At 45.6% G+C, this 16382-nt stretch overlaps 1 protein-coding gene across 1 annotated transcript in view; it reads right to left on the bottom strand.

Annotated features, from left to right (window-relative positions):
- EFL1 (elongation factor like GTPase 1) overlaps positions 1–16382 on the bottom strand; it is a 123687-nt gene that overhangs the window by 63673 nt on the left and 43632 nt on the right. Inside the window, exon 15 of the mRNA XM_047086699.1 lies at positions 11836–11974. Coding sequence (XP_046942655.1) covers positions 11836–11974 — 139 coding nt within the window. The remainder of the gene's footprint in view (positions 1–11835; positions 11975–16382) is intronic.

Below are 16382 nucleotides of genomic sequence, written 5' to 3'. Positions count from 1 at the left end.
AATTACAGACATCTGACTAAGGATTTCCCTTGCAATTAACAGCTTAAAAACCTAATACACTTCCTTTTCAGGAAACAAACTATACTGCAATCCTGTGGTGTGCTTTATATCTGTGTTGTGAATCCCTGTTTTTTCAGAATAGTACTTTAGAAGAATATATGCCCATGTTTATAGTTAATAACGTCTTGCAAAAAAAAAAAAAATTTCACACCTTAACTCTGAATCCACCCTCAACAGCTCAAGGCCTTGCTGTCTGGACACGTGGCCTGGTCGCTCACGGAAGAATCTGTTCCTTCCACACCCTGTGTTCAAGCTTGCACTCTCGGTAGAAAAGTCTCCACCTCCCTCAAGGTGCAAGCCACAGCCTTCTGCCCGTCAGCCACTCCTCCTTCTCCCAGAAGCCTACTTCTGGAGTCCGGCTCTGATGCCAAGTTTGGAGCGGGGGGCCGAAGGCAATGTGGACAATTCAGGAGTCGCAAGGATAGTGCCTTCGTCTTGCTTCCTGTCATCTGTGCTAGCCTGTGTTTTCTCCTGAAGAAGCTGACAGAAGTTCTGATTCTTTGTAACTGAATACCTAGGAAGAAGAGTGGGAGCCAAGAAATTGTTTCAGAAACAGCCAGAGCCTCTGATTTCTACACGGACCGCTGGAACATTCTTCAGGTGGGCTTCCCCAGAACGAGAGAGGCATCAAAATGCTTATGACAGCCTACCTGGACATCTTTCCTTAGAGAGAAGGAAGTGCATTCAAACAGATGCCACATTCAACTGGAAAAGTGTTCTTTAATCTTCATATTTAAGGGCTTCACTTATGATTTATGGTCTTTACATGTGTGACTTCTGGCAGTCAACTAACGACATTTCCCATGGAAATCAACAGTAATAAGCTCCTTGCTTAACATTTTGCCGTTTGCTATTTTTAGACACAAAAGAAGGGTCGCCACCCCACAGCCTTCCGTTATCGTCATCTGCAAGGTAGGACGCAGGATCAGAGCGGGTAAGCACCTCGCCTGAGACTACAAAGTAAACGCCGCTCGGCTGCAGCGTAACCGGAAGCATCCCAACTCCAGGCCACCTCTCAGCTCAACCCGCGGGGACAAATTCTCCAAGGCGGCACCAATGATGTCAAGTAAAGATATTAACACTGCCTTCCTTCCTAACTTAAAAAAGAAAAGCCGATGACACTCAAGGCATGAAAAACTCAGAAGGCGAATCAGAACAGGCAACACAAGCCTACGAGTCACGGGAAGAACAAGGACATTTCCCGTCTTTGTGCGCCCCCTTCCTCAACCAAACCCTCTCTCCAGGGAGCTACTGCCTTGAATTTGCGGTTTGCCTTTCCGTGTATCATTTATTATGCATGTATCTGTTGCTATTTACAGGTTTTTAACCTCCACATAAATGCTCGGCAACTTGCTTTTCAAATCCACCGTATCCGTGAGACTGACTCCAGCCGGTGCCCAGTGTCATTCACTCTCACTTGGGATGGTATTTGTTTCCTCGTGACCGTACCGCATTTTACTTCCTCACCCTTCCGTCCACGGACATTTACGCTGTTGCCATTTTGGTTTGTTTGTTTGTTTGTCTTTGCTCTCCTAAACAGTACGCGCCTGTCCACGTCTCCTCGTTTGGAGCCGACGTGAAAGCTTCTCTGATATACACGCCTGCCTGCCAGCGGGCTCGCCGCATCTTGGAGTCACGCAGTCAACCGAGGGGCACGAGAGCGTGTTTTTTGAGCCTTCTGGCAACTGGCCCATTGTCTGTCCGCTGGGAAAAAAATCAAATGTCACCTTGTCAACGAGAAGACTATTACACCAATCAACAAGGACATCTTCCCAACCTTCGTTAAACCATTTACAAAAGTCACGTCATTTCCCCATTCCGTCACGCGTGGAAAATACCAAGAAAAGAGGTCAGATCTGCTCTCCACCTTGTAGGTGCCACCTAAGAGTAAAAGAAGAATGTACTATTTCGAGATGGGGGGGAAGAAAATTTCCATCAAAGAATCCTTTGCTCTCAAATAATGTCTAGAAAGGCAATGACCTTATTGACAGACAATCCTTAGGTTATAAACCTGTGATAACCTATGTATTTGAAAGAAGTTACACAGTTACAGCCAATTGCTTCGGTCCATGAAAAAAGGATCAGCGGACACCCCTTAACCCGGGGAACAAGCATTTTGCCAAACCATATGCCAACAATTCACCTGAGGTCACAGACAAGGGGATTCCAGCCACCACACAGCCCGGTGCTTTCGGAGCAGAAGGGACCCACAGCTGGTTCCATTTGTAAAGTGCAGCTATGGCCACCGGCCGGGAGGCACACAGACAAATGCAGTGATAAAGAGAACAATGTATAAAACTGAAGAAATCTAGCCAAGTTTATACTAAGATTCAGGCCATGAACACATTCATTTGAAGAGGAGGAAAAACATGAACCAAATCTTCTCAAAAATAGTAATAAAACGAGAGAATTAGTGATAAATAGGAGGTAAGGCTTCATAAAGGTGCTACATTAATGTATTAAAAACTGTAACAGGGGCGCCTGGGTGATTCAGCGGGTTAAGCGTCCAACTTAGGCTCAGGTCATGATCTCACGGTTGGTGAGTTTGAGCCCCGGGTCGGGCTCTCTGCTGTCAGCGCAGAGCCCGCTTCAGATCCCCTGTCTCCCTCTCTCTCTGCCCCTCCCCTGCTCTCTCTCTCAAAAATAAAAACATTTGAGGAAAAAAAAAAAACAGATGCACCTGGGTGGCTCAGGCGGTTGGTTAAGTGTCCGACTATTGGTTTCAACTCAGGTCATGATCTCACGGGTTTGTGAGTTTGAGCCCCACATTGAGCTCTGTGCTCACAGTGCAGAGCCTGCTTGGGATTCTCTCTCCCCCTCTCTCTGTCCCTTCCCTGCTCGCTCTCTGTCTCTCTCTCAAAAATAAATAAACTTAAAAAATAAAAATAAACCTATAATAGATGAGGAATTAAGAATAGAAGTAAAAATACAATATAACAAACAACCCAATAAGACTGATCAAAGAAAAGGGAAACAAAAATCAATATAGAAACAAAGAAGGTTAGATAACTACAGATACGGAGGCAGACAAAAATCCCAGCTTTCTATGTACATTATTACGTGACCTTTGTGAACTTCAGTTTTCCCCACCATAAAATGTATCTACTGCCCTTGGCCCTGAGGAAATCAGATACTCAGCCCTGAAGACACAGGACGCTCTGGCACGTGGTAAGCACTAACAGATGCTAACTCGGGATGTCATCATTATAATCAATATTAATGCCAGTATCCATGCAAATGAACTAAATAATCAATCTGAAATAATACGAGAGCATGAAGTACAAAAGCCAGCACAAGGAACGGTAAAAAGAACCTGAAAGGGAGAATAACAACTGATAAAATTATCAAATCTGTACACTGATGACCAACCAGGTGTAGGTGGTTTCACGGGTGTTACTGTCAAAACTGTTTGAGGACCAGAAAATCCTTGTGCCATTTAAACTATTCCATAAAATAAAACGCAGTGAAAACTATCCCTCATTTGTAATTTGCCTCATGCAGCTCGTATGATGCTCTTATGTAAATTCCATAAACTTAAAATAAATAAATAAATATATATATATAAAATATGTGTGTGTGTGTGTGTATATATATATATGTATATATATACACACACATATTGTGTATGTGTGTGTGTGTGTGTGTGTGTATATATACACACACACACACATATATATATATATATATATATATATATATATATATATATAAGAATACAGGTCAGCCAGGGGTGCCTGGGGGGGCTCAGTCGGTTGAGCATCCGACTTCAGCTCAGGTCATATCTCACGGTTCGTGAGCTCGAGCCCTGCGTCGGGCTCTGTGCTGACTGCTCGGAGCCTGGAGCCTGCTTCAGATTCTGTGTCTCCCTCTCTCTCTGCCCCTCCCCTGTTCACACTCTTGTCTCTCTCTCTCTCTCTCAAAAGTAAAGATTAAAAATAAATAAATAAATAAAAAAATACGGGTCAGCCCAACTTACAAACATAAACACGTTACACAGAAAAAAAGCAGCGACAAATTGAATTCATTGCTTTATTAACGTATTGAAATGCATTCAACAAATAGCTTATTCCAGGAATATGTGACTCATTTGATAGTAAGAAATGTGTTACTACTGTGATTCATGGCGTAAGTGGCTCAAGAAAGAGAAAACATCACCTGAAAGGTGTAGAAAAGACCATTTGATAAATGTCAACATCTATGTACATTAAAAAAAATCTTTCAATGATTTTTTTTTTTTTTATTTATTTATTTTAAATTTTTTTTTTTTCCAACGTTTTTATTTATTTTTGGGACAGAGAGAGACAGAGCATGAACGGGGGAGGGACAGAGAGAGAGGGAGACACAGAATCGAAACAGGCTCCAGGCTCCGAGCCATCCGCCCAGAGCCTGACGCGGGGCTCGAACTCACGGACCGCGAGATCGTGACCTGGCTGAAGTCGGACGCTTAACCGACTGCGCCACCCAGGCGCCCCTCAATGATTATTTTTGAGAGAGAGAGAGCGTGAGCGCGCAGAGGGGCGGCGGGGGGGGGGGGTGGACAGAATCCAAAGTAGGCTCTGCACTGATAGCAGGGAGCCTGATGCGGGGCTCAAACTCACTAACCGTGAGGTCATGACCGAGCTGAAGGCAGCCACCAAACAGAGCAGCCATCTGGGCGCCCCCACATTTAAAAAGTTACTCTAGTAAACAGAACCAGTGATGGCAGTCACTGTATCATTTATAAAGACTCTGCAGGTGAAATCCCGTGGAAACACAGCATAATGTACCTGAGGACTCCTACACCGTCAGGAATGAGACACCACTACTGCACCCCCGTGCATCCCTGTCCTGGGAGTTACAGCAAACATACTGACACAAAAAGCTATGAATATGAGAGAAGATCATCTCTGAAAGAAATACGTACAGGTTTTAAACAGAAAGCGTGATTAATTTTATATCAAAAATACACGATTCAACTGCACACGTAAAAGTGGTTAAGATGATAAATGTTACATTATGTTTGTTACCACAATTTTCAGAAACAAACGTTCATATGTGGATATAAAGAGCCTGGTGGTTATCCCTCTCCTAGCAGAGAATTCTCATTCATTATCTGCATGTTTCAAATGGACCTAGTGTATTTTGGCCTACACGATACTGAAAACGACCTCTACAGAGAACTTAAAACGTAACCCTTAGAATTCACATATGAGCTCAAACATCAAAATACAAAGACAAACTCACATAATAAAGAAACAAAGAACGCACACACAGAACGGGTCAGGAGAGAGAAAACAGACCAGACTCAAAGAATCAAACATTTTAGGTACCTAGTCCAGATGATTTTACATGTGAACTACTTCCAAACCTTCAAAGGAAAGATAATTCTCACCTTCTACAGACATTTCCCTAGAACAGCAACATCCGGTTCGGTAGCCAGGAGGGACGCGTGGTTTCTAGTGCATCTGATGGAGGGAACCTTTAATGTTACTTGATCCCAACCTATTTAAATTTTAAAAAGCACATAAGGCTACTGACTGCCATCACATGGAGCAGCTCTAGAGGGGGTAAGAGATGAAGTTTCCTGTTTTGGAAATACCAAGAAAATAAGAGCCAAACTTACTTACCATCCAAGAAAAATCTGGACGAAATGCTAGTTAGCCGAACAGAACGGTGTGTGACAAGAACGTGCAATGATCAGGGGCTGCTTTTCTTTTTTTTTTTTTCCCCAGGAATGCAAGCACAATGAAGAATAATCAGGAAATAATTAAATATGATCCACGACATCAATTACAGCGACTAGAAAAGCTGCTGAGAACACACCCATAAGATGTAGTATCTATTCTCGGTTGGAAAAAAAAAAAGCATACTTGGTGGCATGGTAAATAAGAGACATGAATCAACGGGTACCAGCAAAACCTGAGACTAAAATGGGTACTTTCATTAAAGTTAGGGAAGAACCAGACAGAATATCAGAGTACAGCAGCGGTCATTATTACCTATCATATTTTTACAGGCAGACATAAAAATAAGAAACAAGACACATGATAAGGAAACAATAAAATCGCTATCATCTGTAAAAGGAAAATTAGGAAAACCAGCTGAAACTTTTAATACTAAGTAAGGCTCTGGTCATTTACTGATTAAAACAGATTCTTTCCAAGTGAAGCAATGTTGATAATAAGGTGTATTTAAGAGAAATTCACTAGTAAGTGAATTTAACGTATTACAAAAAATACCACAAAGACTTAAGGGTCACAGACTGTTGAGATTTCCTTTGAAATAACAACATCAAATCTGCGTGTAGTGCCCTTGGAAGGATCTGGCTCCTCAAGTGCTCCACTTGACTGAAGACGGACAGACTCAGAGGCAGACGGACAGACACGCACACCCTTCGTTCAGCTTTCACTTTTCACTGACTTCCTATCACCCAGCGACGAACCATGAAGAACTAAAGTCAGTTCAGAAAAAAAAGCTAATTAATATTCTTTTCCCCCTGTTGTGACAGGAGGAATACCACATTTCCTCTTAGAATATGGCCTTGAAATTTTAAAGATTTAGCCATATGGAAGAGATCTGAAAGCGTAGAAGAAAAGGCTAAAGATTTGGAATCCTAATTCAATTTCCCCTCACATTTTAATAGGAGCCTGTAGCAAACATTTATTTTCAGAGACTTTCTTGGTAGGGGACTGAACAAAAGGCCATTGTGTGTTAAACATGGGGAGGTCTCTGCGGTCCCATCTATCTGAGTTTTTTAGACATCAGGTTGGAATTAAATCATTTGAGACTCTAAATCAACTATTTCCAGACCACAAAATCTATTCCACACTTATCAGTCAATGCAAGTTCTCCAAGTGAGTTATAGCCGAGTTCAAATGTGAAATCTGCATTTTTCAAGTGCCAATAAAGGAACTTTCCTTTGGACTTTGACTATATACCCTGAATTGTGCAAAAATGCCATATGAGTTTTCATTTCCTTCTCCAACAAAAATTTTCATCTGCATTTGATAAATCCTACTCAGTATCATTTCTGATGAAAAGCATATGGACATAAGGCATATCATTCTCTGTTACTTTCTTATTAAGTAGGAATTACAACCTTTTCTCTAAGTTAACAAGAGCAAAATAGACGCAATTTATAGGCCTGCCCCGATCGCTATAAACATCGCCACATCTTAATTTGCGATATGCGCCCTGTCATGGGCCTGCTAAAATATGAAAGACAACAAGGAGTTATCTGCGGTTCGTGGTGCGATCACTTTAAAACATGTTCACAAATTCTATGACATGTCTGCCAGTCAGTCTCCTCTCTCTGAAGATGGGCCAGTCGTGGTGACTCGCTTCCAGTGTGGAGTGAGGTCAAAGCCAGTGAGGCTAGGTCACGAACGCCGATACAGCTTCTGCAGAGCCCAGCACCACGCTGTGAGGAGGCCAGGAGCCCTGGGGGAGGCTACGCGTTCAGGCCCAGTCCCACGCCCCAGCCAAGGTCCCAGCCAGCCCGCACCAGCCCCCCGGACAGTGAGGGACGCTCGCGCCCAGGCCAGGGGCAGCCCCACGGACACCTTGGCAAAGAGAGACAAGCTGTCCGCTAAGCCATGCCCAAACTGCAGATCTGTGAAAAAATAACGGCCGACTTTGTCTTAAGCTCTCAGGCTTTGGCCGCTTCACGATGCAGCAACAGGTAACCGGAACGTGTACGTTACTTCCACCAAATCCAGCCGCCCATCTTATTTTTTTTTTAACTTGAAATCTCCCAAGAAGACAAACCTGTTTTAAGTTAAACAGCCAACCAACAGGGGTGCCCGGGTGGCTCAGCCGGTTGAGCGTCTGACTTCAGCCCAGGTCATGATCTCACGGTTCGTGAGTTCGAGCCCCGAGTCGGGCTCTGTGCTGACAGCTCGGAGCCTGGAGCCTGCGTCGGATTCTGTGTCTCCCTCTCTCTACCTACCCCTTCCCTGTTCATGCTCTCTCTCTGTCTCCCAAAGATGAATAAATATTTTTTAAAAAAATGAAAGAAAAACACAACCAGCAAACACAGCAAACCCACCGGTGCTGATCCCCCGCCATGTGCTCAGCAGACCCGGCCCAGGAGCCTCGGGGCTGGCAGCCCAGCTCCCATTCCCCTGGGCTGTCCTATCCGTTCCTGGCCGAGGGCTTCTCCCCACTCAACCCGCCACAGCCCCGGGCCTGCTCCTCTGTTCCTCCCTGAACCTCCTCCCAGCTCTGGAAAGTTCCTTATTAAACACGTGGCTGATGAAACTGCTGCTCCTATGACAAGGGCTCCAGTTTTGTAACCAATTAGCAAGTGGCTTTTGCCTAAAAGGGTCACTCTGACTCCAAGGCTGGTAACCAGGTTCAAGAGGTTCCGATGGGGCCACTTAAATGGGTTATCGACCCAACCAAGTAACCAGTATTCTTCCAAAGGAGCACCAGGGAGGGAGATACCCTAATTCCTAATGATCTGAAGGTTCTTCTCTAAGAAACACAAGCCTGAAAAGTTAAAGCCGGGCCCTGAGAGAGAATGTAGTTTGGACTTTTTTTTCATCAGTGGAAAACTGATATAACCCACTCTAGATTTTCATGACATACGTCCGTCCGTACTAAGAATTTTTACCTCATCCCAGCCTTACGGAAATGTCAACCTACCATAATAATTGGCCATTTTCAACTTCAACGTTGTGCGTATTTTACAAACAAAATGTAATTCTGTGTATATTTTATAGCTAGACCAAAGAAAGTACGCCATACAATGCTATTTAATATTCTGTCCTTAACGTTTAGAATGTATGGTAAGTGTAACAGTATGCGAGAAATATAATAAAAGTCCTGGGAACCCACAAATAGTCTTCTTAAAACAAATTTAAAGTGGCTAGTCTATTTTTACCGCACGAAACGTTAGCAATCACTGCTCTGGTCTAAATCATTTGGGGAAACTCAAGTCCAGAAAGGTCATACAACTGGCCTGCGGCCATATAACTAAGGCTAATAACCAGCAAAACCATGACCAGAATTTTTGTATCCTCGTGTTTTCTAGTCCTGCACGGGGCTCAGTCAGATTTGGATTAATAAAAGGAAAACAATTATTTTAGTTTCCATTCAAAAGGCAAGTCAGAGTGGCTGGCTGGATTCCAGCTCCTTCAATGCCACATTCATAACCCTTCTGGTGCACGGCCCTCCTGAATGCAAAGAAACAGAATCCTGACAGAGGGGCCGCAGGCAGCGCTAGACAAGCGTGGGAGCAAAGCGGGCGACCGTGTGGACCGGCTGGTCAAAAGCCACTCAGAAGCCAAACTCCTTGTCTTAACTGCGGAGGCTGTCAGAGTAAGATACTCAGCAACTTGCTCCTACTGCGGCTAGGGGCGGCCACGTGACAAAAGCCACAAAAAATGAGACTACAGAGAAGTCGCTAGGCGGGCATCTCTTCCCAAATGACAACAGCGCTGTGAGAAGGCCTTCGGCCCTAGTGCCCTCTTCCTGCCAGGACCGTGGCTGTGATTCCTGGAGATGCTAGAGCCACCTTGGTTCCCTGGGGGCACAATCTAGGATTGCAAACAGGCCCACAGAAGGCACCTGGCTCGCTGAGGACACAGGAGAGCCGTCACTCCGGCCCCGGGCTGTCTGTGCTCAGGCTTCCTGGTGAGTGAAATTCGTCACAAGCATGCGTTTGGGTTTCGGTTACCTGCAGCTACACACAAGCTTAGCTCTTCGGCAAAATTAATCCGGCTTCCCCCTCCACGCGTTTTGACCCAAAGTGGTGCGTCCGTCTGTGTTATGTCCAGATGGCTAAATCTGGTGAGCAAATGTTTACGCACCTTCACCATCACCTCGCAATTATTCTGAAATATCAGGAAAAGGGAAGGAGGCACATGTCTCTTCTCCAAGAGGAAGAAAGTTCTAGCTCACAGTAGGTCTCCTGCGGCAGATGGCAGGGGAGGGCTGCCTGGAGAAGCAGATGAGAGAGAGATGGCGTCCCTCCTTATCAGCTGCAGAACCTCAGTCCGGAACGGCAGATGGAAATCCAGAAGAGAGAACGACTGCCTGTCAAGTTCCCAACCTCGACCAGGCAAAGACTACAAATGCCGGGCCTTAACGGGAGGAGACATGGCAAATACCATTCACTCTCAAATACCTTCTCTTGCCCTTGAGCGTTAGGTCCAAGATCTTCCGCCTTACCTTTCACTGAAGAAACAAAATGGGCTGAATTTGAGCAACACGGCCATCCCAAGGAAGGCTTATAAACAAAGACAGAGGGGCGCCTGGGTGGCGCAGTCGGTTAAGCGTCCGACTTCAGCCAGGTCACGATCTCGCGGTCCGTGAGTTCGAGCCCCGCGTCGGGCTCTGGGCTGATGGCTCGGAGCCTGGAGCCTGTTTCCGATTCTGTGTCTCCCTCTCTCTCTGCCCCTCCCCCGTTCATGCTCTGTCTCTCTCTGTCCCAAAAATAAACAAAAACGTTGAAAAAAATAAAAAATAAAAAATAAACATAGACAGAGTATTATTCATTCTTCTTCCCATGTCCTTCCTAATACGGTACTTTGCTGGCTACGGCAGCTCACAAACATACCAACCGTCAAGGTCCGCTGGCATTTTCCAAAGGGTTGGAAGAGAATGGGGAACACTTGATGAGAAGCTAGGAATTCCACTAATTTCATGCCCCTCCACAAGAAAAGAATTCAAGCATAAAGAGAAGAATGGGTCTCTGTGAAGGAGTGGCAAAATGCTCAGGCAAGTTTCTTGGTCTCAAGTTCACAAAATCCAGATCAATCATTAGCTGTTGTGGACCCGCAGTCTAGACCATCTCTCTAAAACATAAAGAGAATTCCCAGCCGAGCAATCACCCAGTACACAGCTTTATGGCCGACAAGCACCCTACGGGCTCAGAAAGCAGCAGTACATGACATAGAGCATTTCACACACTCAGGTCCCGTGATGCTCCGAGGAAAATCCCTCAATCCGAGACTTCAGGGTTCACTAAGGGCCTCAAAACGTGAATTCTGCCCACAGAAGCAGAAGCCAAGTATGTAAGAAACACTGCAGGGTTGACAAACAGTATTTATGGATATCAACGGATAAACGCTATTAGTTTTTTTTTTTTAAGTTAATTTATTTTTGAGAGAGACTGAGCACGTGTGCACGTGTGCATGGGAAGGGCAGAGACAGAGAGGGAGAGAGAGAGAGAGAGAGAGCGCACACATGAGTGGGGGAAGGGCAGAAAGAGAATCCCAAGCAGGCTCCGTGCTGTCAGCATAGAGCCTGACACGGGGCTTGATCTCACAAACCGTGAGATCGCGACCCAAGCCATAATCAAGAGTCAGATGCTTAACTGACTGAGCCACCCAGCTGCCCTGATAACTACTATTAGTAAAGCAACATTTAATGGATAAAAAATACTGGAACAGAGGAAATGAGTTAAATAGAACTTTACATCAGAATAGTTTCCAATAACTGAGAACCAGAAGTGTCTCACTCATCCAGACTGACTTTTAAGTGAGCAGAAATCCCCCTTCTTGCTCCCAACCAAACGGAGCCCCAGCTTAAAACAGGGCATTCACCAATTACTCAGGCAGTACTTTTAAAAACAGAACTTCCAGAACCCACAGCAAGTTACGGATCCACATGCTAACTGCTCAAACGCACAAACTTAAAGGCTCAGGTCGCCAGAAAAAAATAACCAAAGTGAAAAAGAGATCAAAGCCATTTCCTTCAAAATTTCACAAGTCTGTGCGGCAGGTAGGGCAGGGCGACCTCTCAGAATGGAGCGTAGACGAGGCTCGCGACGGGCCCGCAGCGCCGCCTTACCTAGCACGTTTCCTGGAGGCACCTCCACTAGGCCTTCCAGCTCCCTCCCCATCAGGAGATACAGGTTTTCCAGAGTGCAGCACGCCATGTGGGGGACCGGGGGGAGGTCGTCCAGTGGGGTGGAGAAGCCTGACGGCACCTGGCCAAAGAGAAACGATTGGAGAGAAGTTAGGAGATGTCAAATAGAAACGTAGTTCGTGTCGATAAGGTTACGTTGATCCACAGGGGAGATGGTGCGGTCACGTCACGTCAACCTGAAGCCCGGAAATCTGAAGTGATAGAAAGTACGCCACGCTTTATGAAAAAAATCTAAATTTCTCAAGTATTTAAAAACTGTCAAGAAAGGGACACAGTCATCAGTTTTACGACTAAGTAATATAAATTCTGTGACCTAGTACCGCCATATTAGCCAAAAACCAAAAATCCCCACAGCCCCTGGCCAGTATTTACGGGAACCGTGCCACACACCAGTCCTGGTACCACTGTGCTATTACTTCCACACTTTTTATCACTTAAAATTGTTTTAATCTAAGGGCACCTGGGTGGCTCAGTCGGTTGAGCGTCCGACTTCGGCTCAAGTCACGGTCTCGTGGTCTGTGAGTTCGAGCCCCGCATCGGGCTCTGTGCGGACGGCTCAGAGCCTGGAGCCTGCTTCGGGTTCTGTGTCTCCCTCACTCTCTGCCCCTCCCTGGCTCGTGCTCTGTCTCTCTCTGTCTCTCAAAAATAAAATAAACATTAAAAAAATTGTTTTAATTGTTTTAATCTCATCATAATGCCCTGCAAGCACTCAGCAAGAGCAGGTGCTGGTACTGAGTTACACAAGGAAATGACCAAGCAGGACAGCAGCCAGGGATAAAACGCCACGAAAATGGCCAAACATGGCTATTACATGCTATGCTGTTAGTCTGGAAGGCCGTGAATACCGGGGACACTGATGAGAAGACAGAGCAAGTTACCGCAGGGATATGCTGCAGGGATAACAGATTTATGTGCTCACCTCATATCATATTTGATCTTAAGTTTCGTCAAGAATTATTCAGTATTCAAGACAGTATCATTCAGCGACCTCCATATAAATGCAAGTACCCTAAAGGCCTTTAAATCAACCAACTAACCTTTGGTACCCACAGGCCCAAGGCACCGTGCTACTGCTGTCTATGAAAAGAAAAAATGTTAAGTTACAGCATATACAAAGATAACTAACATCACAAACAGAGTGAGTGACAAAAAAGCACTACAGGCAAGTAAATTCACAGACACTCAGAGGAGGGAGAAGCTATTGCGTTAGGGTGAACTTGGAGACCCCATGAAAATGTGGGCCTTTCGGGCGCATGCTACGTTTAAACGTACATGTTCTGATTCAATGACAGGTCTGCAGGATAGCTCTAAAGACAAATTGGAAAGAAATTTTAAAAAGGATTAAATTGGAAGACAAAAAATTATCTATAGATAATATAATCATCCAGTTAGAACCAGCTACAGATAAATGATAATTAGTAAGACACTGTGAGCAAGGTGGCTAGACATAAGATCATTATACGAAAGTTAGCTGTCCCTACGTCGGCAAGAGAAAAAATACATTTTTTTAAACAGTAACTTTTAGAACGGCAACAAAATATAAGATAGCTGGGAAGAAATCTAACAAAGTGATTAAGTATCTTTATGGATAAAATTGTAAAACTTTAATGAAAAACATTTAAAATAACCTAAATAAACAGGTAGGTATGCCTGATAGATTCACAGATAGATTCTATATTACAAACTGTTGACTCGTACCAAACACACGTACTGATTTAAAGCAATCGGTCTCTCAAAGGAGCTTTTCATGGAACCTGTCAAGCCGACCATCAACTTTATATGGAAGAGTAAAGAGTTAGCAATAAGCAAGGCACTCACAAAGACAGACACGGTAGAGGGCACAGCCTTTGATATATCAAAACATTTAGAAGTGAAGTCAGCACTCAACAGACACGGTGACACACAAACAGAAAAAATCAAGTCTGTTCGTCCAGAAACAGACCAAGGCGCAAACGAAACACGACTTAGGACAGATGGCAGAGTGGTGGGTCGAGATGGACATTCATGAATCGTATTAGGACAACTGGTGTTTGTATGGGGACAAAAACAAAACTGGATCCCTTCCTCATAGAATATATAAATACTGAGCCAAACATTTAAATGTGAAAGGCAAAACATTAAACCTTAGAAGGAAACACAGGCAAAAATCTGGGCTTCCGTGTGGTCATAATTTTAATTTTCTTAAACAAGATACAAAAACCAAAACTCATAATGGAAAAGACTGGTAAATTCCACCACGTTAAAACTAAGAACTTCTTTACATTAAAATGTACTAACAGAACATGTAACAAGTACTGAGCTGGAGAAGAAATCTGCAAAACTTAGGACTGACAAGAAATTAGCATTCAGCTTCTACAAAGAACATCTAAAAACCAGTATTAAAAATATATCCAGCACGAGTGAAAAATATGCAAATGACCTAAAGATATCTCCACAGGAAAAGGCACGAATGACCAATAAACATATTAAAAGGGTAATGAAGAAAATGTGAATTAAAACCACTTGAATGGACCAGGTCATCTACATCTGACTGGCAAAAATTAAGACCCTGACAACAGTACATTTTGGGGACGGTGTGGAAATGGAGCTGGTGACACACGGGACGTCCTCCTCTGGAGGACGATCTGGAATTAACCAGGTAGCTGGAGATGTACAGATCCTGTTACCCAGAGGATTCCTCTAAGGGTGTATTACCGAGAACTTCTCGCAAATGTGCCTAAGGAAATCTGTACAAAAATATTCCAGGTAGCATTGTTTAGATGAGCCAAAAATGAATGCAGCCCAAATACACAGTAACTGGAAAATGGAAACATAAAACGTTTGTCTACACAACGGAATACTATGCGGCAATGAACAATGAACGAAGTACAGGAACAGGTGTCGACTTAGATCAACCTCACAATGTTAGGTAAAAAAAAACTGAGCTGTAGAAGAATACCGACAGTAAGGTTCCATCTATACAAAGTTCAAAAAGAAGAGATTTTTCTCAGTGCATATACAGGTAGTAAAACCACAAAAAAAAAAAAAAAAAAGGCAAAAGAGTAGCAGACAGACTGACGGTGGTCTCCCCATAACTCCTGCCGCCTGGTGTTCACGCCTTCACGCAACCCCCTCCCCTGGGCGTGACTGGGGCCGGTGGCTTGCTCCTCACCAACGGCGTTCGGCAAAGGTGGCGGACGTCACTCTCATGCTTGCGTAACATCACACGAGACCGTCTTGCTGATAAATTCAGCCTAGACTCTCCTCGCCAGCTGGAAGGGGCACCGCCAAGCCGGGACAGGCCAAATGACGGGAAACCGCAGGCGGCTTCTAGGCCAGAAAGAACGTGGAGCCCTCAGCCCTCCAGGTACCGGGATGCGACTCGGCCAGCAACCCGAGCCCCCCCCGGGGCAGACCGCTTCCCGGTTGAGCCTCCGGAGAACACAGTCTGGTCTACACTCCGGCGTGGACTCCCGCTCCACAGAAACACGGAGACCGTGGATTTGCTCCATCCGCGGTAGTCTGTAACAGGCAGGCTACCCGGCGGACAGGACCCCAAGTCCACGTGAGGTCTATCTCTGGATGTGCGATACCCGTGACAGTTTAGAAAAGCAGGTGGGAAGGAGACCTTCCGGGGCTCCGGCTACCGGAGTTCGGAGTCCTCCGTGCGGTCAACTCGTTCCGTCACTGCCCCTCGGGTGGTGGCACAGGACGAGTGGATTTCAGCCGCCAGCCCCTCGAGAGCAGAGCTGCGCTCCACAGAGAAGATAAACTGGAGGGCCCGTGGACTTCGTAAAGCCCACTAACTCCGTGCCACGCCAAGTAACAACAGTTTCTTCCTCACCTTGACGGTACAGAGAACAAAGAAGGAAGAAGACGGGCCACCACCCGGGCCTTACTGGTGAGTAACAAACCATCAACTACGTCTAAAGCAGCGTGTCAACGAGCGTAAACGGGTTTGTGAGCACACGAGCCCCCGCCCCCACGCCCGCTGCCGCGCTCCCTCTCGCCAAAGCACGACGTGCCACAGCCCGCCGAGGGCCGCTCGGCAGAGTCATCGCCAAGGGTCAAACAGCTGAAACTGACGGAACAGAGCACTCTAGGCGAGGCAAGTTGACGGCAGACCCTCCCCCTGCCCCTCTGTCTCTGCCGCGGCCGAGTCCGCAGCTTCCCTGCTCTCCCCGCAAGGAGAGGACCGTGCGCTCTTCTGCTCGTGAGGCAGCGACTCTTACAAGCTCTCGCGGCTTCGTGCTGATCCTGACTCACCGCCTGCGCCTCTGGCATCCTCATCATCCTGCGACCTTCACGATTTAACTACGACGCCTACGCTCTGCTTACGTCCAAAAGTGACCTGAGGTCGCTCAAGCCTGTGGGGTTTTCTGCCCTTTGGCCCAGGTGTACGTAACCGGATGCTGGCTGTTCACCTGCTTACAGACCTTCCTGATCAATTTCTGGGCTCCACCTGCCGTGCCGTGACCGTGACCGCGGCC

This window comes from Lynx rufus, unplaced genomic scaffold, assembly GCF_022079265.1.
Source record: "Lynx rufus isolate CCGP_SWC_20201006 ecotype Redwood Valley unplaced genomic scaffold, mLynRuf1.p SCAF_21, whole genome shotgun sequence".
NCBI classification, from domain to species: Eukaryota; Metazoa; Chordata; class Mammalia; order Carnivora; family Felidae; genus Lynx; species Lynx rufus.
Note: the sequence above shows the minus strand (reverse complement) of the source record. Positions and strands in the feature narration are given on the sequence as shown.